Source organism: Manacus candei, unplaced genomic scaffold (genome assembly GCF_025592945.1).
Source record: "Manacus candei isolate 608988 ecotype Guabito, Panama unplaced genomic scaffold, ASM2559294v1 h1tg000042l, whole genome shotgun sequence".
NCBI classification, from domain to species: Eukaryota; Metazoa; Chordata; class Aves; order Passeriformes; family Pipridae; genus Manacus; species Manacus candei.
This window is the reverse complement of record NW_026138090.1, coordinates 6,850,304-6,877,458: the sequence shown is the minus strand read 5'-3', so window position 1 is coordinate 6,877,458 and position 27,155 is coordinate 6,850,304. Positions and strand designations below refer to the sequence as shown.

General features: G+C 37.8%; 1 protein-coding gene across 7 annotated transcripts in view; it reads right to left on the bottom strand.

Moving 5' to 3' along the window:
* PCLO (piccolo presynaptic cytomatrix protein) overlaps positions 1-27,155 on the bottom strand; it is a 351,079-nt gene that overhangs the window by 68,618 nt on the left and 255,306 nt on the right. For 3 of the 7 annotated variants that reach the window (XM_051795271.1, XM_051795273.1, XM_051795274.1), the window contains exons 14-21: positions 22,868-22,918; positions 21,877-22,007; positions 20,202-20,228; positions 12,433-12,526; positions 6,317-6,388; positions 3,576-3,756; positions 2,185-2,379; positions 764-946 (exon numbers count right to left, since the gene is read on the bottom strand). In XM_051795271.1, the coding sequence (XP_051651231.1) occupies positions 764-946; positions 2,185-2,379; positions 3,576-3,756; positions 6,317-6,388; positions 12,433-12,526; positions 20,202-20,228; positions 21,877-22,007; positions 22,868-22,918 (934 nt within the window). The remainder of the gene's footprint in view (positions 1-763; positions 947-2,184; positions 2,380-3,575; positions 3,757-6,316; positions 6,389-12,432; positions 12,527-20,201; positions 20,229-21,876; positions 22,008-22,867; positions 22,919-27,155) is intronic. The other 4 variants (XM_051795275.1, XM_051795276.1, XM_051795277.1 and 1 more) reach the window with 2 other exon arrangements.

Here is a 27,155-nt window from a genome sequence, read left to right as displayed (position 1 = left end):
GAGCTTAGGAAGGCATTACAACACAAGAGAACATCTGGGAGTCCAGTCAGTACATTTATTTGGATTATCCCTCAGATTCCATGTAAATAAACAAAATGATCCAGAAATCAAAAGAACAGTGGCAATTTGAGCTGTTTGAGATTCTGGCTCTTTATTTGAGATGAGGGGATAAATTACTGATAGGTGGTATTACAGGTGCCTACAGGTAGAAAATAATTTTAAAGATGCTGATAGGAAAACTATCAAGAGACTGAGCTATACATGGATCAAAACTCCTTTCCTTTCCACTGGTGGTTTGAAAATTTATCTATGCTAGTGACTGTTGACATAATAACTATGTTGGAAGAGGAAAAGGAAATTGTTAATGTCTCAATTACAATTGCAGAAACAAAAATGCGCAGTTGGGTTTTTTTGTCACAGTACAAGAAATGTCCAATCATGCTTAAGCAGACCAACTTGGATGCATGCTTTTTATTAGGCAACAACATGAGCAAAGCTATACTATTTTTCAACAGAAGTCTAAGTACTCCAGTGGAATGGAAGTGCACACATTTGTTGTTTCATAATGCTTCTTAGCACAGTTTTTCATTATGGATTTATGCGCTGGTAGGTGGAAAAATCAAGCAGAGTTCTTGATTCATGTTAACATTTACAGCACTTAATGGAGGGGTAAAATAAATATTTAAATATCGCAATGAATTAGTTGACATGGCAAGAAGGATTTGGGATGTAGTTGGTTTCTTAACCATGTCTTTCTGCTCACCTCCTTCAGGCTTGAGTGGTCCATCAGACATCACTTTCCTGAGGGCTAGTTGGCTTTGGTCTTTGTTGTCATTGGCTGGTGGAGGCAGATTGTCAGACTGAGTTCTTTGAATAGGGAGGACTCCTGCTATGCTGTGTCTGTGCTGCTTCCTGGCATGATTAGACTGACCGCTTTTATGTGCTGCTGTGGCAGTGTGGGTGAAATGGAAACCCAGAGTATGTATCCTCAGATGGAACCAGCTTAAATGTTATTCATGCAAACAGAAGTGTTTTTTCTGTATTTAAGTAAGTAGTGTTTTCAAACACCAAAGAGACACCACATGCACAGCATTAAAGAGTATTAAAACTGGCTGTTTCTTTATTAATGATGGTGAAGACAAGGGAAATAATTTCCCCCCAGTTTTGCATTATACCATGGTAAATTTATGGCGTATCAACAAATCCTGAAGACAAACACAATGACTCCACAGTCAGAGAGACTTAATTTGCCATCAACTAAACCCTCAAATAGCAATCAGATACTGGTCTGAAGTTTGGAGAGTAATTCTTTTGAATGGAATAGTTTTAATTTATTAACCTATCTGAAGTTGCAGATGAAATCTATCTTGACCCTTAATCAATTCATGGCACAAAAATTACTAGAAAAATTGAACTGTGACACCTGACTTAGCTCTCAACTCCCTTTGACTTTCCCAAGTTGACAACATTGTTGAAATCTGGTGCTAAAGGCTTTGTGTGTTTAATGGTTTTGCATTTAATGTGTTTAATGTTTTTGTTCTGTTTCTTTTCTGCTCATCACTAACATGATCTTCTCTGAGATGTTAAGAAGGTTGACTTATATTTCCTTTCAAAAAAAAAATAGATATTTACAGTCATGTTTCAAAAATAGATATCTCAGCCATGTAGTTAGAAAAAAAATTTTCTTTAACTTCAAATCTTCTTTTGTGTATATAGTATTGTCCTTCCTGATTACTACTTACAGATAAATCCTGTTATTAATGTGGTCTCAGTACTTGTGTGCAATTTAAAGAGCTGGCAGCTGCATCTCTGCAGATTTTGATTATTTCATTGGTAGTTATTTAGTGACATCAAAACACAATGGACTTCTCTATGAGTCGTGAACAACCATGGAACATCATGGACCATGAGTGAAGTGACTGATGGAGAAACAGCCAGTTTCACTGCAGTCTATATAAATTAAAATAAATAAATAAATAAAAGACTTCTAAATACAAGAGTATATTGTAATTATATGTATTCACACACAGGCACACGAAGAAAGACATTGAACAGAGTGAGCACAGTGTGCCAAGAACAGAAAAAAAAAAAAACAAAAACAGCCAAAAAGAGAAGGACAGCAGGGAAAAAGGCAACAGATGAACATTAAGCTGCCATGCTGAGGAATTTATTTGCGTCTTTTACTTGGTTGAAGGCGGAGCTGCTGGACAGCTGCTTCAGCAGCGGCGATGGCTGCCCCAGCGTCTTCAAGGTGAGTTTGAGTGACGCTGGTTTTGCTTTGGCTGCGGGATGGACCGTGAGAGCGGAGATGTCCTTCAGAGGAAGATTTGGAGCTCCCTGGGCTGCTGTGGGATTTCTCAATGGTGGGCACCTGCATGTCTACCAGGAAAATGAAGAAGCACAACTCTTGCATTTATTAAAAACAAACAATTTGATTTTCCTTCTCTCGACTGGTCTTTCTAGCTGAATTCCTGAACAAGGAATACAGATTAAGCTGTGCCATTCCATTTAAAGTATCAGGATATAGCATGATTAGTAAACTCTTAAGAAGCATCATTGTCTGCTTCCTCACTGTTACCTAGCCCAGAGAACAATTTATTTAGTATTGGGTTTCTATCATCTGTGAATTAGGCCTCCTGTGTTGGTTCACGTTGGTGGAATGATGGGGTCGTGTTTTCCACTTTCTAATTCTCTAGTATGTAGGGATTAACTAGCACAACCTACACCAGTACCAAATGCTCAGAAAATGTAAGCCATTTTATTCTGAACTATGCCCTGGTCAAAATCACAGCCTAACTTACAAAAGATTTTATACTTACCTCTAATTTAGGTATAGATCTTATATAACCACCAATCCCTAGCAGAACACTACACAGAGAAATAGAGAGGAGATGGAACAGAATCCTATAACTCTGAGGGTCTTACCTGGATTCTATTTGGAATGCTTTTGCTTTGATATGACATATAATGTGTTTTAAGAGACCAACTGTCTACTGACCACTTAGTATAAAAAAAACATTAGCAATGAATTTCTTGGAGCAGGAGACACTGAGATCAATTCTGCTTTTTAAAGCACTAGTATATTTCTACTATATCAGCTCTGCTGATTTCTAATACAATTGAGATATGCTACAGCCCATTATCATTGACTGGAAATGCATATGCATTATTACAGTATAATTTTTGTTCTATGAAATATTAATGTAGCATTTTCAGACATAAAACGCCATAGAATTTTTAAGGAACATGAAAAATAGAAAGCTAAATATGTATTGAATTTGGCCAAGGTTACCAGAAAAATGAAAAGGGCACAGAATCTATAGTATGTGTGCAAAGAACATAGTCTGTAAGCTGCTGTTTTAAAACACAGTTACTCAGTAAGCTGGCTGGCAGAGATAGAGACAAATTAAGCCTTATCCCCAATTAATTAATCACAGAGATAAATGCATTTTTAATAAAAATATATACAAATTTCGTAGCAGTACCTTTATTTTTCTGTTAGAACTTACACATATCAAAGGTTTTCCCATCATCTGGGAAAATATTTCATATCAGGTGCATCAAGTCATTCCTACCCTTGGAGGGGTCCGGGAAGATTCCATGACTTCTGCTCTTGATGACAGATGGTTTTGGAGATTGCTGGCTACTCTGTCCAGAATGAGATTTCCCATGATCAATGTTTTCACTCTGTTCTTTAAGAGGATACCACCGGGGAGTGTTGTCAAGCTGAGAAACACTGGATAACTCGATCAACACCTACAAATAAATACAAGTATAATATATGGACTGTATCTGATCTATTAATGATTGCACACAGCAGAAGAGACTAGAATTATGTTACCAGAAGTAATCAAACGCAGGAGCTAGGGGTATAAGGCTGTATACTGACAGCTTCAGGACTCCTGGGCATGCTTTCACCTCACCTCATATAAGCCACCTGTGACCCCAAACCCACATTGGTAGTATATTGATGTATCTGAACTAATATGTCTTCACAACAGGACCTCAGGAAGGGTTGTGAGCTCAGTCCTTGGACTATGACAGCTCCATACCAAGATGGCCAGACAGTTTAAAGGGTAGCTTCTGAGCACTAGATTGACAGCTAGAATAAAAAGACATCCAGTCATTCTGCCTCTGTATAGACATATTCTAATAGAAGAATCAATCAATCTTTTCACAGTGTTAGTAAAGGAGTAAATAGTTCTATATTTGTTTTTAATAAGGTCTTCAATAATGTGAGACTCGAACCTCTTGAGTCTTGAAAAAATCCACACATGCAGTATTAGTAACAAAAAATAAAATAGGCATATCTTTGTACTTCACTAAAAAATATAGAATTCAATAGACCATTTAGGCCTCAAAACTTCACTGGGCAAAAAGAAGAAAGGAGTTGCAATGGCAATATTGAAATGAAACAAGCAACCTGGCTAAAAAAACCCAACCTTTGTAGCTGAAATTTGCTCTAGGCAACCTGCATTGCTAGCAGGAGTTCTGTGAAATTTTAAAAAAAAAGAAAAGAGGTAAAAACCCTCCAGTATTGAGACCAATAAAGATTGTGCCTCCCTTAATAGACTTGCAGTTGAGAGGACAAAAGGATGTAAGGAACTAAAACTCATCATAGTCTTGAATGAAGGAAAGGTCAAAAATAGCCTTGCATTTGGCTCTAAAGCGAAGGGGTTAAAATGAATGTTAGGTAGGGAAGTTTTAAAACTGCTAGACAAATAAAGTGTACAATTACTTCACTTTATTACAAGACCCTGACATGGGGAAATCTCTTCACAACTGATTGTTTCTAGGTCAAAACCTTTTTTTTTCCCCTTTTTTCTTTCAGCTTCATAGGTTGTCTATGACCTGGCTTGGTCTTTCTGGTTAGATCTATAATTAATCTGAACAGATTAACTATTTAGCGTGTTCCCTTTTGTGGTGTTTTGTCATAGCTTTGGGAACGACTTAGAAGACAGCACAGTTGACAATTGCTCCCAAGAGGCAGTGTAGGCTGGGGGCTCTGCTTTGTTACAGAAGAGGTTTCACATTCCATGGATGTGAGCCACAATGTGTCACTTGTCTTCTGGGGCATGCATGTCCCATGGTCCTGGTCCTACTCAGGCAAATCTTTAGGGCACAACTTGGATATCCCATATCTGATGTTATGGTGCAGGATTCCTCTGGACATCCTGGTGCTGAAATACACTGGATAGTGTTCTTTGTACCTTTTTTCCCTGAAGAACTTCTTTCATAATTAATAAATAAAATAGTTCTAGAGGTCGAAAAAATTTGAAGGAAAAGGTTTAAATCTTCCTGTAGAATCAGTTGTTAGAGCATTCCTTTTCCAAATGTCATAAATAACAATGAAGTAAATATTCAGTAAAGCCCTGCATTTGGACAAACATGCTGAACTCAACAAGAATACGGACATAGTATGCAGGAAATAAGTAATCATGTAGCAGCTTCCTCCACATTTATTTTAGTAATTGTTCAAATAGTGACACTGATTGCTCAGTTTGGTAGTTGCACAAAGGGGAACTGGAGCTGACTGACTTTTTTTTTTTCAAAATTCAAATGCAGAATGAGCACAGATACTCTGAGTAACTCTGTATGAGCAATCAATTTTCCTGTGCTTCTATTTCTAATTATAATCCTTATTTGTAATAACATTCTTAATTTTTTTTTTTACATCATAGTTATTGCTGGTAATTTTGCTCTATATGTGCATATGTTTGTTTATTTGCTTTTTAAAGAGAGAGCATGCTTCTTCCCATGATCACTCATCTCATTTATTATTAATTACAGGATTTTGTCTTCAGTCATACTTTGGTAATGATACTACTATTTCAGAATGTTAAAAATGAGGCTGCGAGCAGCAAGAATACCTTACTCTTGCAGATACTTATGCATGTGTTAAAATATGACTTGATGGCAGAACTTAATCCTTTAACCATTTTCAAAGACAAATACCTCCTCAGCCTTCCCATGTTATGCTAAAATCGAGGCAGACATCTTTCAGTCATAACAAGAACTCCCCACTGAGCCACTGTGAAGATCGTTACTATCTCAGGCTCAAAAAAAAGTCTTAATTTTCAGGGAATTAACATTCTATTAGGTCCTAAATTAACTTGTTCCCAATTAAATGAGATAAAGGGAATACGTCTTTCATATGTCATAAAAGACATCATGACGGTTTGTTACGAAGTCAGCAGTAAAACTGTGGTGCAAGAAAAGGTTTTACTTAACGTATGTACCATACCTTGGAAGAGAACAGTCTCCAAATAACAGCCTACAGTTATTACTAGCAGCGAGGAAGAGATAAGATACTCACTTCACCGAGGAAGTCATTTGAGGAGAATCTATCATAATCCCAGACAGTCACTTCCAGTGTTTTCTTTTTCAGCTGCAATTTAAGTCAAAGTATAATTAACCTCATTGCCATCATAAACTTCAGATCAAGGCTTTGCAATGGTTTCTATACATAATTTCCTCCTTGCGTCCTTTTTCATAGTGACAGCTAGGCAGTTTTTGTCCTCTCATCAACCTTGTTCTAAGAAAAATAATTTGGGGCTATTATTTGTTATCAAGACAGATGGGCTTGTGCTTGGCCCTATTTCTGGAATTTCCACAAGCTGTTTTAGTCAGAATGTGTGTCCACTACAAGAGTCAAACTGATTTTTAAAGCCCCATTTTTGTGTTTCTGCAGCTTTTCTCATCATCAGATCTGAGTTGTCTGAACTCAGGCATTTGCCTGAAGTGCCTTTGAGAGTGAACATCAAATGTATTATTTAAAACACCCCATTTACATAATCTCATCTGTGAAGACAAGGCTTTAATGCTCACAGAATTCAGTGTAGTCAATGAGAGTCTGCAAGTGATCCAGGCATGCAGGACAAGTTGTGCTGTTAGGTATTAATGACACCTATCAAAACCCTTTACCTGCAGACCCTGTTAGGCATGAGAGCTGTGTTAAGCACTCTTCTACAGGCTACAGTAAGAAACAAGTAAGTCTTTTTATGTGACAAGAGAGCAAAAGACAGAGAAACTGTTGACCAAAGAAGTTGACCTTATTGGAAAGACCAATCTGAGTGTTTTTCCAGGGGTCTTTAAGGACGTAAAAGGAGAGGATTGATTACTGATGTTGAATGTTTGGGCAAAAGGTTGAAGAGGCAGTAATAAATTCCTGGGGCTTGAAAGAGAGAAATCAAAACCCTGAGGGTATGGGGTATCTGCAAAGTCAGGCAGAGAAGTTATAAGTGAAGAAGTCAACCATTACTAAGGAAAACAGGACTCATACTTGAATAAAAGAGGTCAGAAGAAGAAATCGTATGCGATAGTTGGGGTCATCATCCTAAAAACAACAGAAAAAACCCCACTTATTTGACTATTAATTTGTTGCTGGGCACAAAGGGACAACAAAGGATCAAGTCACTGCTCAAAGTTATAAGCTATACCAATTACTGTACTTATTACATTTACTTGCAAGAAAAGCACTGTGTGCTATTTACAGAATCACAGAATATTCTGAGTTGGAATGGACCTACAAGGATCATCGAGCCCAACTCATAAGTGAATGGCCTGTATGGGCATCAAACCCACAACCTTATTGTGATTAGCACCATGTTCTATTCATTTATCTCCACTGCACCTCGGTTTAATGCAACACAGATTAAAACAGTTTCTAATAAGTTGAAATTGTCTTTAAATGATAATTTCATATCATTATTAGGTATTCAGAATATCTTGTGCTAACTTTAGAAAAATGATCAACTATGCAAAGTCAATGTCTTTGAAAGACAAATTTAAATCAACATAACTTGGAAAAACGAAACAAAAGGGAATTGTACTACTTTTAGCATCAACAATGTACTCTTTAAGCAGGTAGCAACATGAAAGCTAAGATTTCAAAAAAAATATTTAAGAGCAATTCTGTAATCTTCCTCTGTTCTATTCTTACATAATTAGGCAATATTCTTCTTAAGAATTCTTTTAAAAAAACATCCTGCAAAAACAAAAGAAAAAGTTGAGAAAAAGATTATTTTTTGAACATTCCTTGCTGAATATTTGTAAAGCTTATTTCCTTGACTGAATAAAACTTTTTTTCTTTGCTGTTCAAAGACAGTCTTGAAACTGCAACATGAAAAATAACCTGAAAAAATGAGCTGAGCAGCCAGTGGTCCATGATGCCTTTGGTCTCCTGTACGATATAATTTTCTGTTAGGTGCTATCTTAAGTATATGTATTTTTACCCTTTAAAAAAGGGATAACAGAAATACTTTTCAGAATTGTATCGTCTCAGTTGTTGCTATTTTGAGGGGACATATTGTCTTTTTCATGACTGTGCAAGGACAGAGAGAGGAATGTATAGATCCAGGAAAGGAAAAAAAAAAACAAACAAAACTCTAAGGTTTGAAGGATTTTTGTTAGAAAGGGGAAAATAGAGAAGATTTTCGAGTAACTGCAACCCTACTTTGCTAGCTTCTTTGCATTAGTGTAATAATAAAACTGTGATGAAAACTTTCAATTCTTTATATTTCTTTGAGAAATCTATTTTAAGTCTCTTAGTTTAATAAAGCTTTTATAAAATATTATGACAATGAAAAACCATGGAAAGAGCTTTATTAGGCAGAGTGCAAGAAATGAGTTTCAAAGAGGAGTAGAATTTTTTTTCTGCAGACATATTTAGGTACCACCATTGAAGGTAAAGAACACTCAATGGCTGCTGATTTTAAAAGCAGCTTTTATACCATCACAGCATTGTAGGGTTCTGCTTTACATCATGCAGTTTTAGGTTGTGAAGGCAGAAGTTCAGACTCTCATCAGGAATATAACAGACAGCAATACTAAAACGGGTTTCAGAAACCCTCTATCCATCTGACTGTGGCTTTCTGCAAGTGGGCAGTGTAGCAACAGGAAAATCAGAGTGTCCCAAAAAGAAGGAAAGCTGTTTACACACATTGTGAACCTCATCTGAGTTCTAAGAATATAATAAAAAAAGTGTTACCAAATGGTAATTAATTTGAAGTTTTGCCTTGTGGAAAAAAATTAACAAGTAAATAAAAATTAAACTCCTACCTAAAAGCATATTATTGCATGTGAACTTCAGTTATCTTTAGGCTTTTGTGGGCAACCATAATTTAAAGAAAATAAAGGAATACGCAGAACCAGCCAATGTGAAAAGTATTGTCTGTTATGAAGACATAACCAACACCACAGGTACAGAAGTGTTTGGTTTTCATTTTAAATGTCTGGAGATCTGGGTGTTGTTATAGCTAATGTGTGCCTGTGTAGCTAAATATGCATTACTTAAAATATTTAACACATATTCCTTGAAGATTTCATACAAGGACTCACTACTTGAAATATTTAATACATATCCCTTGAAAATGTCATGCAAGGATTGCATGAGTTAAGAAATAATTTTAATGCAGCTTGTTTTCTTCTATACTGAAAGTAAATTTCTATAATTACTATGAACTATTGCAATCTCAGAATATTTGATGAGAAAAAACGAATGTGTTGCATTAGATCATCCATTATATTTATTTTTGTTTACATTCATATTTGAGATTGTATTGTTCTCTTCTCTATATTGTTGTACTTCAGTGTGTGGAAGGATAAAAAGATTTTTGATAGGTCACTTAGAAACTTACTTTCTCTTGTCCAAGATATTAAGTAGAATTTAAGTACCAGCACTTTACTGATTCATAAGAAAGATTTTCTTACTTTCAGAAATAAGACATAGGCTCCTACATTACTCAAGGATTTTGAAAAAAATTACTCGTTCTAATATATTACTTTAATTAACATAAACTACAGCAAAACTTATTTGTTGTATTGAATTATATCATTTAAGAAATACTTTTATTTGCTTTCTGACAAGCTATACAAATGGTTTGAGCAGCAACAGAACTTACATCTTCTATCATCTTCTCCTTAAATTCTTCTAACGCTTTCTTTCATGCTCTGAGTAGGTATTTAACTTGAGCAATTATTATACAAGTTTTGTAACATGTGTACTTGGCCTTCCTCTCAAATTGTAATTATCTTTACTTTATTACTTAACAAAAACCTTAAATGACTAAATATTCACAGTTTAATTTATTTTTTCTCCAATCGTCAAAGTAGAATTTGTTACGTGATAAAACTAATCATTTTGACCTTGAAAAACTCTGTTTCATTTCAAAGAGTGATCTATTTCCCATAATTATTTTCAGTTTAATTTCAGCTAGATTATGAAAGAGGAAAGGAAAATGAAAAATTGTACAACCAGCTAAAGTCTAGACAGTGACGTTAAAAGGACTATATTAGGAAATATTTAATAATACTTACTTGTTGTCAGCAAGCAACCCATATAGTGAAAAGAAATGCTTCTTTGAAGAAATACTATTTATAAAGATTCATGAATTTATGTTAAAATATGACTGTTAACTCCATGTAGCTTAGTGTATGATGCAGTTTTGCTTCTTTGGTGAACAGAATGCTCATTCTCAGTTGAACACAATTATTGTCCTGTACTTCTGTTTATATTCCCAACTATTTTGAAATCTCCATTTGTGAGTTTTATGAGTACAAATGATGCTCTATTGCACTGTGATAGTTATTCAGTCTGTAGAGGGTACTTATCATCAGCATGGAGTTATTTGGTGATTTAGAAATGTGCTTTATTGTATATTTTCTAAGCCAGGACATGGAATTTTATAGCAGAAGAATCACTCACATCACTATCTTAGCAGTAGATACAAGCCATGGAAAGGTCTGGAAGGAAACACTATTCTCTGCATACACTTCTGTGTGTCAAGAAGACGAAATATAGAACATATGTGGCACTCAGAGTAAGTTTGCACACAATCATAAGCTCTGAATATGAGTCTCAGAGGAAGGGAAAAGGAGGAGATTTGCTATTAGAAGCAAAAGTTCAGAATTCAACATGCAAAGAAAGGCACATGTCATCAAGTAATGGTCCAAAATCGGGCATCAAAGATATAAGTAGATTTTTTTTGTTGTAAAAAACACTGTCCAAGAAATCCTAGATTAATATCACTATCCAGTTTTGAAGCATGAAATAGCCACTGAATGTACAACACCCAAGTACTCTTAATGACAGCTCTGTGAAATGTCACAGCAGAACCTCAAAACAAAGTAAGGAAACTGAAGAACCTGTCTTAAATGGAAAGCTCAGTTTGGAGATATTGTTAAGACTTACTGAATCCTTTCACCAAACCCAGAAGACCCAGGGTTTATATTGCAACTCAGTAAACATCACAGTTGTTTTTTTTCTGATGCTTTCACTGGCAATGAGCTATCATTTATAAAAGCCTGCATAAAGTAGTGAGAAATCCCATCAAACCATAACCACGACCTACAGCAGGACACCTCTGAAGTAAATTTGAGCTATTGCCTGTTAAGTTCACATGGATAGATTGCACGAGCAACCATGCATGTCCCTCTGTGGGCAGGGCTTTGTTCCATGCAAAAAATGGATATCTTAATCTACATTCCTCTCAACAAACAAGAAGAAAGAATAACAAATTTTTAAGTTCAGAAGATAATATTGACTTCTTGGGGTCATGATGGAGAAGTATATTAAAAGCATTGAGAAATCTGTTCGCTGTAGAGTCTGGTTATTCTGGGCTTTTTTAAAAAAAACTGCTGAAAGAATAAATGGCATTGAAAAGAGAAGTTGGAAGTATCGAGAAGAAAATAGCAAGAAAGGTAAAAATATTCAGGACTTCCTAGAGATCCAGTATTCTATAAAATATACTTCGTAATTTCAACAAATGAACTGATCGTGATTTTGCTCATATATCTTTTTCAAATGGTCAAAAGTCCTTTTACAAGGGGGATGGAGAAAAATTGCTTTATTCTGCCTCAGTTAACCCTGTAGGTCAGTTGGAGTTAGGATGCCATGAAGAAACAGATAAGACTCCACAGTCATCTTTCCCAGATGTGAGTTAAATCTTTCTATAGCAAGGAAATTAAATATATTCTAAACTTTTTTCAGGTGATTCATATTTCAAGACATTAAGGTAAATTGCTAATAAATAAAAAAATGTATATTTACATTTTATAAATATTTTTTAATAAAAAAATTGTGGAACCTGTGCTTTGTGTGAGCTTGTATGGCTTTTGGAACAAAGAGTGACAGTCTTAATTTATTCCCTCATTAATTTATTACATTATCATTTTTTAAATTGTCACATCTATGCTTATGACACGATTATGAGTGTAATCCCCACCAATTACCATTTTTATGTGTAGAAGGGCAAGAAAAGAGTACTGATATAGTAAACTCTATCAGAGGCAAGGAATTTCTCCTAAATCTAGTAAGATTTTATGGGGGTTCACAGAATTGCCAGTAGCACAACCCCCCCCCACAGTGAGCACTTCAGACCATACCAATAATAAAGCAGCAAATGACACTGAACAGCACCACCAGTCACGCACCTGCTCAGTGGAGATATTTTTATAAATGACCGTCTGATTCCACTCAGGATTCAGGCTTTTCTGAACGTACTTAGTCCTCCGCTTGTACTCAGCACTGAATTTCAACAAAAGGAGAAAACATTACATTAGCGATCATTTGTTTCTTTCAGCTCTAATGCAACAAAACCACCCACAAACCAAAAACTAGAAAAAGAAAAGAACTGCGTCTTCCATTTCTGCATCAATTCAGGGTTGCAAGAGGACAACGACAGCCTTTGGGATTTTTTTCTTTGGTACGCTTTTCTGACATTGTCTTTTAAAACTTCTTCTGAGTCTTCAGCAGGCTCTCTCTGCCTAAAACCATTTCAAGATAAAGCATCAGCGAGCACATGCGCATACGCTTTGTCCTCTCATTGTAAGTGCTGGGCTCTGATTCTAAATTGAGGTGATAATGCATTGATTTCTTTTCCAAGACCATTCTCCTATTAGCACTTTTAAGTAGCACGGGTTCATTATATTTATAGGGTGTAACCTCTAATTATAGGAATCCCATCTCACAAAAACATTTAATGAATGCCATAAGGTAACTAATATCCTGTTAATGATAGAAGCACTAATTTCTTATTGATCCTGTTGTCTGCCTATTCCTCTAACTATACTGGAAAGAAACATAAAAGTGCATCAAGCTCCTGTTTTTTTTTTATCGATAGCCAAGAACAAAAGGTTTGGCTGCATAATCTGTTTTTAAAAAAGAATCAGTAATGCTTTCGATTGTGCTTTGCATTTCCTGAGTTTGGAGAAAGCAGTACACTATGGATTCATCTAAATCTGTGAGCTTTGATGTCAGAACTGCTTTCATTCCAATTTTAATTTAATATACATTTTAATGGACATATCAAAAAAGCTTTGCAGAAGAACATGAGAAGCTTTTCATACTTTGAAAACCCCACAAGATAGAAGGTAAACTCTTTCTGTCCATCTACAAGTATATACCTGCTATATCTTTTATTAAATTAAATGTTCCCAGGACTCTTCTCCAGCAGTGAGACAAAATGACTTGTAGATGCCATGTTAAACTCTTTTATGGTTCCCCTACATTAACTTTTGATAGTGTACTGTTCTCTACTTCTCACTTCTGATTTAACTCTTTTGGTTCACACTGTGGCATGGTCTCAGAACTAATGAACTAATTCCTTTCATATGAGATTAACTGGGAAGATGCACTCCAGGGACTCATATAATCAGTCACTAATGGTGTGCCGTGCACGGTACCAGATTGGAGCTGGTCTGATTTAAGGTTGTGTGAAGCACGCATATGTTTTACTGGCACATATATGTCAATGCTGGTATCTCAGCACCAGCAGTTTCACTCTATAAACTCAATTCAACTGTGCACTGTTCCCATCTGATTATTCTGATGTGTCTGGTGGCCTTTTTCTCCATAAGGGTGTGGTCATACTAACCTGATATCTCTTAATGAAAGGGATTTGCAGCGATTTTTCCTCTTACTTTTTTCTCTAGTCATTCTAAACACTTTATTTGCTTGTAAATCTTGCTATCCACTGACTTCCAGTTTATTGAAAAATGTGAAGGCTATTGGGACCTGTGAAAAAAACTATATGTTCACCTCTGCTTATAGGAAGAAAGCAGAAGCTCTCCAGAGTTCAATGAGTTCTATCAGACACAGCATAGAATGGTAAGCATAAATTAAAATCTAGGGGGACCAAGAGCATATAGAAAGGAAATTCACACAAAGTTTTCGTGCATGTCTTGGAAGGAAAGCTGAAATACAAAATCGGAATCCTTTTCAAAACTAGATTTTGATGGCAAACACTATTCAGTAATGCAGTTAAATTTTTTAAAACACCTCAATATTCTTCTTTTCCCACTCTTCCATATGACAAACCTGTCCCCTGCCTAAAGTATCCTGTCTAAATGTCCTGTGATCTACTGGTTTTAAGGAACTGATATACTTTCATTTTTTGAAGAAAGTAGGAAAGGACCTTTTGTTCACTTAACCGAGAAAATGACACCAATATATTCCCTTTCCTTTCTTGGATCTCCTTTTGCAACAGTAGAACTTCATCTCAAAGTTCCTGATTCTTTTCAGAAATATGTGAGAAGGTGATTCATGTAGTGTTGAGTTTCATAGCTGAAAGTGACAAAAGGTAAATGTGTTTTTCACACAGTAACTCTGAAGTATTTCCAGTGAAGTCCCTGGAGTATTTGGATCTGAACTGTAAGGGTGGTGTGAGCCCACATCCATATAACCTATGGCTTGGATCTGTTGAAGAGGGAAGTAGGAGACCTTGGCTACTGCTAGGGAGCTGCAGAACCAGGCTAAGCTGGATGACAGATGAAGGTTTTTAGACCTCTGAAGGGAAGGATCTGGCAAATACATTAAGTTCATAGCACTGATGTGCCTTCTCCCCAACAATTGTGATTAACAGATGGAGATGTTTTAATAAAATGCACTCATTAAACGAGTGCATACCTAGTATAAAAAAATTTACACTTGAAATTCACAGAGTATGCTGTGTGAAAAGATAGAAACTGCATATCTCTTTTCTTTATATTTTCTCTCTGATTCCTTAATTAGAAGTTATTAATACATAATACAACTGAAAGTACAATGAAAAAAGTATAATAGAATAACTGTATAAAAAAGTCTAATAGAATACACATATAAAATGTGTAGTTTTAACACATTCATTAAATAATTTTAGTAACAAAGAAACAGACAGATGATCATGGCTAGGCTTCGTGAACGAAGATTTAGGAAGGCACTATCCACGTTTGTTACAGGCATGCTGGTGACTTATGAGGCCAATACGAGACAGACATGTCCAATTGCAAAAGGCACAGCAGAAGGACTCCTTAGGTGGTGTGTTCAGCAGGATACGATTCTTTCTGCGTTGTCTTTTCTCCTAGAGAGTGATCCTGCGTGCGTTCTCAAAGGAAATGGTAGCGTTGAAGATGGTGTGTCTCCAGGCCTCCCGGTTTGAGGCCAGAGTAGACCAGTTATGATGATCAATATGGCCAAGGTTGAGATGTTGTTTCAGGGAGTCTTTGTATCTTTCCTTCGGGGCTCCTCTCATGCGGTAGCCGGAGGCAAGTTCACCATAAAGCAAGATCTTAGGGAGGTGGTGGTCCTTCATCCTGGAGACGTGCCCTGCCCATCGCAGTTGTGTTCTCAGCAACATGGCCTCAATGCTAGTGACTGCTGCTTGTTCTAAAACAGATGTATTGGTCACATAATCTGACCAGTGGATGTTTAGGATTGTACAGAGACAGCGTTGATGGAAGCGTTTCAGGAGTCACAGGTGGTGGCGGTAGGCAACCCATGATTCAGAACTGTAGAAGAGAATAGACAGCACTATGGTTTTGTAAACACTGATCTTGGTGCTTTTCTTCAAGTGTTTATTACGCCATACTCTTTTATGGAGTTTTCTAAAAGCACTGTATGCCTTTGCTAACCTGTTGTCTATCTCCCCATCAGTCTTACCATCTGAGATGAGGTTACCTAGGTAAGTAAACTGCTGGACTGATTTAAGCTCTGATCGGCCAATGGTGATATGGGGATGATGGAAGGCTTCCTGAGGTGCAGGTTGGTAGAGGACTTCCATCTTCTTTAAGCTGACTTCCAGCCCAAAGAGCTCAGCAGCATCTGCAAAGCAGGATGTTAAACGCTGCAGAGCTGCTTCTGTGTGGGAAACAAGGGCGGCGTCATCAGCATAGAGCAGCTCCCGGACAAGATGGTTTAAGGTCTTGGTGTGGGCCTTCAGACACCTTAGGTTGAATAGGCTTCCATCAGTATGATATCGAATGTAGGTACCGTCCTGATCATCGAGGTCTGCCATGGCCCTTTGGAGCATCATGCTAAAGAAGACAGTGAATAGGGTAGGAGCGAGAACGCAGTCTTGTTTCACACCATTCTTTATTAGAAAGGGCTCAGAAAGTGCATTGCCATATCTGACTTGGCCGTGTTGGTCCTCATGGAGTGAGATGATCGTTTTAAGAAATTTAGGGGGACAACCTAAACGTTCCAAAATCTGCCACAGACCTTTTCTGCTCTCAGTATTGAAAGCCTTGGTGAGGTCGACAAAGGTTACATAAAGACCTTTGTTCTGTTCCCTACACTTCTCTTGCAGTTGTCTGAGAACAAATACCATGTCTGTGGTACTCCTGTTGGCTCTGAAACCACACTGACTTTCAGGAAGAATTCCTTCTGCAATAGCGGGTATTAGTCTGTTCAAGAGTATTCTTGCCAGGATTTTGCCAACAATGGAAAGCAGAGTAATACCACGGTAATTTGAGCAATCTGATTTAATTCCTTTCTTCTTATACAAAGTGATAATGACTGCATCTCGAAGGTCTGATGGTAGTTTGCCTAGTTCCCAACAGTGCACCACAAACTCGTGAAATTTGGTGTGGAGTGCAAGGCCTCCATGTTTCCAGACTTCAGGTGGAATTCCATCAACCCCAGCTGCCTTGCCGATTTTCACCTGCTGTATGGCTTTGAGAGTTTCTCATAAAGTGGGGGCAGTATCCAATTCGCATTTCACCGGTTGTTGTGTGATGGACTGAATTGCTGAGTCTTGGACTACACGGTTGGTACTGAAGAGAGTCTGAAAGTGTTCAGACCATCGATTCAGAATGGAGGTTTTATCTGTTAGAAGTGTTTGACCATCAACGCTGAGTAGAGGGCTTTGTACCTGGTATGTAGGCCCGTATGCTGTTTTCAGGGCCTCATAGAAACCTTTGTGATCTGAATCTGCGCATAATTGAGTTTTTTCAGCTAGATCGATCCACCACTTGTTCTGGATGTCACGGAGTTTCTGTTGGAGCTTGCTGCATGCGAGACGGAAGGCTGCTTTTCTTGCGTGACAGGATGGCAGTGCAAGGTGTGCTTGGTGGGCGGTTCTCTTCTTCCTCAGCAATTCCTGGATTTCTTGATTGTTTTCATCAAACCAGTCCTTGTTCTTCTTGAGGGAGAACTCTAAGGATTCTTCAGAGGATTGCAGGATGCTGGTTTTAATATGGTGCCAAATTGTTTCAGAAGAGGAATCTGCAGAAACTGTGGAATGGTTTTCGAGCCTAATTTGAAGGTTTGCCTGGAATCTGTCTCTTACTGTGGCTGATTGGAGATTGTTAACTTGGAGTCTTCTCCTTGGGATGCTGCCCCTTTTAGGTTTGAATTTGAGATTGAAATTGAGTTTACAGCACACAAGCTGATGGTCTGTTTGGCATTCTGTGTTGGGCATCACGCGGGTAAGGTGGACATCCCGGGCATCTCTCTGTCGCACCAAGACATAATCAATGAGGTGCCAATGCTTAGAATGGGGGTGCATCCATGTTGTCTTCAGACTATCTTTCTGCTGAAAGATAGTATTAGTGACGGTGAGCTGTTGGTCTGCACAGAATTCTAGCAGAAGTCGGCCATTATCGTTGCAGTTTCCAACACCATGCTTGCCTAATACTCCTTTCCAGGCTTCAAAATTCTTACCTGGCGTTGAAATCACCAAGGATGATGATCTTATCATCTGCAGGCACCTTTTGGGTAAGGAGGCACAGGTCAGTGTAAAATTTATCTTTTTCAGCAGGGTCAGCTTGGAGAGTTGGGGCGTATATACTAAAGATGACAACATGTTGCTTGTTGTCTAGTGGAAGGCGTAGGGAGATAATGTGGTCAGAGTGACCTGTCGGCAGATTTTCGAGTTTAGGAACAATAGAGTTTTTGATCTTTAAGCCAACTCCTGAGAGATGTTTTTCGGTTCTGGGCTTACCTGACCAAAAGAGGGTGTAACCGGCACCATGCTCTCTGAGGCTGCCTTCTTCATGAAGGCGAACTTCACTGAGAGCAGCAATGTCGATGTTGAGACGAGCCAGCTCATGGGCAATTACGGCAGAACGTTGCTCAGGACGTCCACTATCCGCAGAATCGAGCATGGTTCTGATGTTCCAACATGCTAGAGTTAATTTAGGTACACCTTTGGAGGCAGGTGCATGCCTTTGTCTTTTGATCTTTGTGCGACCGCATTGGAAGAAGATGCCCGTTGGTCTGCGGTTAACCAACCGGGTGAAAGTGGAGATGAGTTTTGTCTAGGCCACCTTTTCTAGGCCCCTCTCCGAGTGGAGCAAGCAGTGCTGTCCTTAGAAAGGCTGCTTGGTCGTTCAGGGTGCTGCCCCAAGAGACTGTCATCTCCGGTCAGTCTCAAATGACCAATATCCTGAACCGCCTGCATGCAGGGTTGGGTCTGCGGCTTCCAGTGCACCTTTCACCTGCTGTTTCGACCCTTGCCCGTCGCTACAGGACTTTTTGCATGTGGGTAAAGCCTTCAAGCCTGCGTAATGGATTTTTTAGGTGAGATGCAGTATGCGTGGAACTGAACGCACCCTTTAATCCTGAGGTTTATGTGCCAGGGCTGAGCAAGCTTGGACGGTGGCAGTGAGGTCCTCAGGACGTAGGTTTCATTAGAGTGACCTTCTCTTAGATGGATGGCCTTACAGGGCTAAGTGAGCTCCATCTGCCCGGGTTTGGGATTGGAGTTGTCCTTCTCCTAGGATGACTGCCAGAAGGCTAACGAGCTCATCCTGCCCAAGAACGTATTAAATCTGGTCCTACGGTTTTGATCTGTCTGGCATGGGCGACCCTACTGGAGGCATGTACCACATGGCTCGCAACCACACAGGGGTACAGAGATTATGTTCCTATTAGAACTCTTTGGGCAAGTCTTTCATTTCCTACTTTATTATCGCCTATCTATAAACAAACTGAAGGAGATACCCAGGAACAACCCTTTGTTCTGTCCACCATTTCAGGATGTAACAGAGCAAAGCAAATATATCCAGAACATGCCAAACTGCCGAGGTGAACCAAAAACAGACAGACAAACAAAGCAATTGTTCTGACCCCAGTACCCATCCAAGGCAGGGGTGCCTTTCATGGCCCCAACATTGTTGGGACCCCCACTATTCTAAAAGAACCCACTATCCACCCTGACCTTATCCTTCCCCCACTGTGTTTCCACATATCTTCAGGCACACTGCTCTCCTGTGACATTTCATACGGGATTGTCCTGCTCTCCCTCCTGCCGGTTGGTGGACCCCCTCGGCCCGCTCCACACCCTACCCTAATCCTCCCCGCTGCCCCCTCCCCCCCTCGTCCCCCCAAACCTGGAACGGTAAACCTCTGTGTGCTCTGAAGCTTCCCTCTCCTCTTTCATGGGGGCGCAGTACCTGCCAGCAAAGCTCCCCTTCTCTCTCCTTTCTCCTGCCATGGCCGTGCCCGGGGGCTCAACCATGCACGGGAAAGCTCCCGGTAGTCAAGGGGCACTGGAAGTTCCCCGCAGCCCAGACAGATGATAGAGATCTGTTTATTATGTGCAAGTAAATAAATATTCCATTTTATTACCTAATAGTGCCTGTTTCTCTTTCGGCAGTAACACCATTCAAAATCTTGATACAAGTTCACAGTTAATTATTTTGCAACGTTCAGTGAGTGAGAATGAAGTTTTAGATATTTCTGAACTAAATTCTTATAGATTTCAGAAGAAATTTTTCTTGTCTTCAGAGTTTGGCCCTAGAATATTACTGCATCAAGGAGCATTAACTACTTGTTTCCAGTTCCTCCTGACCTGGAAATGACCTCATTAGAAAATGAAAAGCAAAACCATACCCCAATTGCATGCCATCAGAACTCAAGAGAAATCTATATGTCAATGTACAGGCTTATAGTACCATTCATGCATACAAAAAATAAAATAAATTCAGAAGATAGTAAACTCTACCTTGCATTTTGGACAACCATGACTTGTCTGCACATCCAGGATTTACAGAGTTAGGAGCACAGAGGAAGCAGTGAGAGAAAATGAGAACAGAGATGAAAGAAAATGTGAATAATGGTAGTTTCTAGTATCAGAATCAAAGGAAATAGAGGCATTAGGAAGAATAAGAAGACTAGCATGGACTGAACTACAGATAAAAGTTACTCAGTAGCAATTCAAGTTTGGCACTCTTAAGAAGCTCTTCCTTTTCGTTATTCCCCAAAGGCCCAAGTTACATGCAAACTGTACGAGTGCCATGTTTTAAAATAATGAACCTAAATAAAACTAAAATCCAAACTCTTCATAACTTGGCAGCAAGTTTAAACTTAAACTTGGATCTGGCTTAGACCCTCTATAGAGTGAACAGATCTTTAGTTCAAAGTCTTATTTCTGCCTCAGTGAATGTACCTGTAAAATTCCCAGCAAGATTGATCTGACAAGCATTTTACAACACTCTTATGTGCATTAAAAAACCTCTCAAGCTTTAGTACCTATTTCCATTATATTCAGTAATAGTTTTGGGCCCAGTGCCACTGAACAATATTGAATGCTGTATAGCTAGAATTAATAAGCTACGAAAGAAAATTCATGGCCTTATTTGTACCACTGATGCATTTAATGGTGCTTGCCTGTATGCCAAATGCTGAACCGTGACCCTAGCATCCACTTTCATGTTACTTTGAATACAAGAGAAATACAGATTTTTATTTGCATGGTCCCAGTCTAAGAGTCTTTTAGGATGAGTCTGATTGCACAAGCAGGGACGTTTACAGGAATTTGTCTTTGCAATCTATAGTCTGATCCAACAGCTTAATTTTAGATACATCTATTATGTCACCGAAGTCAGTAGGATTCTTTTGCATTCTGCACATACCTATGACATTCTGCAACATCAGGATGAAAAAAATAGTTAAAATATTGCTCATACAGAAACATACCTTTTAAAGGAAACACTAATGAGTTATTTGTAATTACAGTCTAAAAAAAGCAATGGTCTGTGAAAAAGTGATTAGTGATTTGTACAGTCATTAGATACAAAATTACTGGTATTTCTAAAACCGTCATCTTAGATCTTAAAAAAAATGCCATATAACTCATATGGAGAGAATGTTTTCTGATCAGTATTTCTCACCTTTAGTATTATACTACAACATTAAATTTATCTCAAATACTTTAATTCTGCATGTTTGCAAATCTATCCTAAATTCAGATTGTCTTGAGCTGAGGCAATCATTCCATGCTAAGCTTAACACGTGGTTTTATCAAAAGTTTACAAAAAGTTTACAAAAAGTAAAAAAAAAGTTTACAAAAATTTTACAAAAAGTACTACATATATTTATTATATTTCCATAGATTCTGTTGTTATTTTAAATATTTTTGCATGTATTATAATTTTTAAAAGGAAACATGGAAGAAAAAAAGTAAATCTACAAGAATGATAATAAAGTTCCTAACGTCATTAGCAAAGTATTCCCAGTTCTCCTGAGAATAGGATCTGGTTCTATATTAAAAATTCACCATTTCTGTTGGTGTTGCACCTGGATTTTCTATAGCAATAGCTTTCAGTTCTGTTTATTAAGGGCAAGCAGCAAACCCTAAATTAAAAGAAGGTTCACGTTAAAATATCTCCTACACTTACCCTCTCCCTGGAAGAAGATAAACTTTAACAAAGGGGTCCGAATAGCCATTGTTGTCTCTTGGAGCAAGGTTTCTCGCCTGAAGGATGTGGATGATAAGGTTGCCAAGGTGCTTGTCATAGTTGATTTGAAGCTAGTGAATTCATTAAAACACAGTAGGATTATTTGTTACTTTTAATTCCTGTCTCTCCCAAACCCTTTGAATAAAATGGGTTTTAGACTTCTATGTGGAAATAAACACATTTTAGAAGTTTCTGTCTCTCTCTCTCTTTTGACTAGAATAAAGTGCTAGATGATCATGTTGGACCTTGAAAAACAAAAGAGAAACACATTGGTCTATTCCAACCAGGAAAAAACAAAGGAAATTTGAACCCTTGATATTATTCTGAGCAATAGCCAGCTTATTGAGTGATAATTACACACATCCTGCCTACTTGGAGCCCAAGCCTGACCAGGATGCTATAATACTGTATGGAAAGACTTAGTGCTACTATAGAAGAGAGAGGTTAATTAAAGGGGAAATAAAGCCCCAGAAATCTAAAAGAAGTAGGGCGTCAGTTATTCTACTGTTCTGTGTTCCACTATTTAAAAAAGCTAAAGTCAATTTACATAAGGGATAATCATAAACTTGGTATATCATGGAAATAAATACACTGCACTATAAGAAACCCTCAATAGTTCTTGCTTCAATGTAAACAGATTGGGAATTTCTGAAGAAAACCACAATAAGTGGCCAAAGATTAAGGATTAGAATGAATTTCACTGTGCTTTTAGCCCCTTTAGGAATAGCAGCATTTTCCATTCTTCTGGTTGTAATTCACAAGTCAACATTAAAGACAGATGCAAAAATGAAGAGCTGACTTACATTAGTGACATTTTAAGGATTGGAGTTGAATAAGAAATCAATTGATGGAGGTTGTTTTCTGCAAACCTATTGCACAGAAAATGCAGCCTGTAGCAACAGCAATGTACACAGCAAAAATACATATTTACCTGAATTTCTCCAGTGATCGGATGGGAAGTAGACTTTGTAGTTTCTGTGGGCTGCCAAATTAAAAATACATAAATAAATACATAGACACACACTTATAAATATGCTCACATACATATTGGAAATAATAGATTTTCAAAGTTAACTTTTTTAAGAGGTGTGGTTTATGCTTATGCATTGCCACAAATTTTTAAAAACTGTTTGTCTCCAGTTGTTATGCTCAAAACTAATAGTTATGGTATTTTAACAGCACTTAAAGTCTAGTCCAGCCATTTTGTTCAGCCTTTGTGCAGGTACAGAATCAATCAAACAATTGAATAACAAAATCTTTATAGTCTGAGCAGATTCGTCACACACGGAGGCATGGGGAGAAAAAGACATACAGCGTTGACTCTAACAAAAGTGAATGTTGCCAAGAGAAAAAAAATACAATGTCAAGTAAAACATAGTCATATTTCTGGCAATATGAGAAAATCAGAGAGAGGTAAAAGTTACACTAGTTTAAAACTGAGTTTAGGCGAAAGTGGGTTAAAGGAGTGGAAAGAATGGTACTGAAACTAAGTGACAGGTATAAGTGGGTTTCACAATTGCAAGCAATTTTTTGCTTTATTCTGTGTTTTCTGATAATCAGTTCAGCTATACCACTTCATCTTCGAATTCCTCCACACACTTTCTGTATCATGAAATTTAAATTTTCTGTCCTCCCCTTCCTCTCTGTTCTTTATCACTGAACTTTTCTGAGGATTTGACAAAAAGTAATAAAATTTTTAATGTTTCCCCCCCCTCCCCTTTTCCTCCCTCTTGTTTGTTAGCAGTTGGAAAATAATATGACCACTTGCTTAGAATCCTGGACTCACAAAAATATGCTGTTCTGTTAAACGCTGGTGCCCTTGAGCCACCCTGGACCTACCTCTAATCTGCAAGCCATCAGTCAAGCAAGAAAGCTCTGGTTCAGTAGCAGGATTTGAATATTTTTGCATTCTCTCCACATCTGCTTCCTTGGTTGATGCAGCAGAAAACAAAGGATGCAAACAAGGACAAACTTACTGTTCTCTGAAGATTGATCTGGAAGCCATCCTTTCCTATTCCTCCAGATGTGAGCAGCTGCCTGACATTATTCTCTGCATTGAGTATTTCTATTGCTTTCTGAGAAGAGTAAAACCCATCTGCCTCTTTTGTGCTGCCCTATACTCCAAGAAAACCCTTAGAGACTTTCTCAGGATGCTGGGTATCAATTGTTTTAAATTAGGCCAATGCAGGGCCCACGTCACACAGACCAGAGCCTAAAGTTAAGGTGATGCACTACCCTTTTCAGGTTTGTGATGAAGAAACATCCCTTCAATCATTCAGATCTGCAGACCAGAACCAAGTAGAAAAATCCCAGCCAAACACTAGCACAATGAAAACATAGGAGAAAACTAGCCAATATCTGCCTGTTTTATGGTTATGCTCACTGTCCTGTGTTGCCTTACTCTTGTTTGGTTTACTGATTTACCTTGCCCTCTAGATGTATTTCTTTATGAGCACAAGCTTTTCCAGAAAAGAAACAAAACCAAACTTGATTTTTCAGCAAATGCACGTTTCTAAAAATAATTCTCATAGAATATTTTAAAATCAGCTGTTCTTGGTACCTTAAAAAGCTTTTAAAGAAGTTTATTCTTTCTAACAGTTAAAATAAGTCATCAATAGTTTATAAAATGCTCTAAATCTGAAATGAAATTTTAGATTGATAGCAAACTACTCCTAAAATTTCTTTGGTCCTTAGTAGACTCTTCAAAGAGAGAATTTCTCCTCCTTTTGGCAAAGACAGAGAGCTACCTGAGCATCATGCAAACTTTCAAAGTAGGGCTTAAATGGCTTATACTTCTCATACTTTACCTTTACAAATGGATTTTATTATACTTAATAGTTCTGACCTCAGGCTGTACTAGCACTGACAATACTGACAACACCAAAAATAACACGGTGTTATTTTTGCTGTGCTGTGGCTACAAAACCACTGTCAAATAGTCTAAATGCTCTCATTTTTCACAAGTTGGAATATCAAGAATAATGGGTTTGTTCACTCTGCCTGTCATGTAATATGGAATGTATTAGTGCAGATAATGTAGAAGGAGTTCGTAGAAAAGGGAATGGGCATGACAAATTTGTATGGGGACTTCCAAAGGTGGTTTAAGGGGAGTTTGTAAAGTGAAGTCTGTAAAAATAAATGTTTCTATATCATTACTGAATCTCTGTATTCATTTACAAGGCTTCGATTCAGTATATTAAATATTTTGTTTTCTCTCTGATGGCAGCAGATTTAAAACTGACCATGAAGAACTACCTATATATTTGAAAGAAACATGAATAATTGAGGCTGAAAGAGACCTCTCAAGGTCATCTGGTCTAACCCCCACCTCAGAGCTGGGTCAACCTTGAAAATGGATCTGGATTGAAAGGCAGAGATGCAAATAAGTATCTTTCTTTATCAGGGCCTCAGTGAGGATTAATTTGAAAAGAAGAAAAAGTATTTCACTGCTGAATTCTCTAGGAGCTAAAGGATCTGAGGAATTAATAAAAACAACCCATTCTTCAAGATACAAAGACAATTAATGTTTCTGTAGGGCATTTGTATGGATGTAATCTGCACCATATGCAGATCATGCATTTACACTACAAAAGAAACAGATCTGCACAGGATATAGTGAGCTCAAAGCTTCCAAGGGTTAAATCCCTCTTGAGATGGCTAATCTAAGTTTATTCTAATTTCTTTTGAGACTCCTTGCATGAATTCACACACCCTGTGTAAGAGATGGTGCTTTGTAATGCCATCACACCTGCTGAAGAAGATTGTCATGACCCTGAGGTGAAACTTGTTAATGCCAGGCTCTGATGTTATGCACTATCACTCTCTGCAGCAATCAGACAAAGCATTAAATGTGAGACAATTGGCACTGCAGAATATCAAAGAGACTCCTACAACATTTCTAGAGTGTATATTCTATACAAAAAGCTTAAAAAAATACTTGCTAAAAATAAAAGCAGTTGCAAAACAAGATCTAGGCAGTTTGGCTATTTAGTCTGTCATGATACTTTGGCAGGGCTGCAGCCTGCCTAGAAATGCTGTCAGCCCAAGGCAAAGAGCAGTTCCAGAAAGGATGAGCTTTCTCTTCAAACAGAGCTCAACACCATTATAAACTTGGCCTGCAGTCAATGAACAGAAACTATACAAGTCAACAAGAGCCACGGTTGTTATGAAAGAAATGCCTCTCAACACGATTTTCAGAAATAAGCAAAGAATGTTTTAAATATTTACCTGACTAGTTTTGGGTTTTGCATCTCCTACATGAAGGCAATAGTTTTAATATTTTTTTTGTTTCATCTTTATAAGCCTCCAGCTGAATTTTCATAAAAGAGTACTAAATCCTCTCTGAAACAGGAAATTAAATTTATGCATCTAACTTTAGGTGACCTGTTACAGTGCCAAAGCTGGGAACCCAGTCTCCTCATGTGGACAGAGAGGGGCACCTCTCCAGGATACACTGCACAGCAAGGATTTATGGATGGCCATTCACTGTGCAGTGAATTTAGGAGCATCATTCATCTAACCAAATGAAAGGGGGTTCAGAGCAGATAGTGACATGGGCCAAGAGCCCTGCCCTCTCCATGCACTGCCATGGCAGGTTTCACCCAGTCTCATGAATTGTACTTCAGAAGTACATTATTCTCAGTGACAAAAATCATGCATATGGCAAACTAGTTCATATGTAGATGTATACAATATCCAGAGTATGTTGCAATGAATCCAACTATTCACTTAATGATTAGGCAATTCTGCCAGATCCCTGAAGTTAGGCCCAGTAAATCTTGACATATGGATGTAACTTGTGCATCATATACTTGAATTAGTTCATAAAATATCTATAGGTATTGTGGAAAGACAGAATTACTATCCAAGCCAAACTGATCAATAAATATCTTTACAGTTAGTGCTAAATTGCTGGATGAAAGGGTTTTTTTATGTTTCCTCTCACATGAAAGTTATGTTGGCATATTGAAGAACCATCTGAAATGAGCAAACCACTTGCTGGGTTTGGTTTGTGCAGCACCTAACTCATCCATAGTTCAATTAAAAGGCATAGCTCCAACAGGACAGAAATAAAAACATAACTATAATGCAACAGTAATCTGACAGTCCCAAGAAGGAATAAAGATGATGATTAATAAATATCTAGAAAGCACTCTGTTTGCAATGTGAAACTTTGCCTCTAACAATAAGAATGTGAGAAGCTGGATATTCAGGATAGC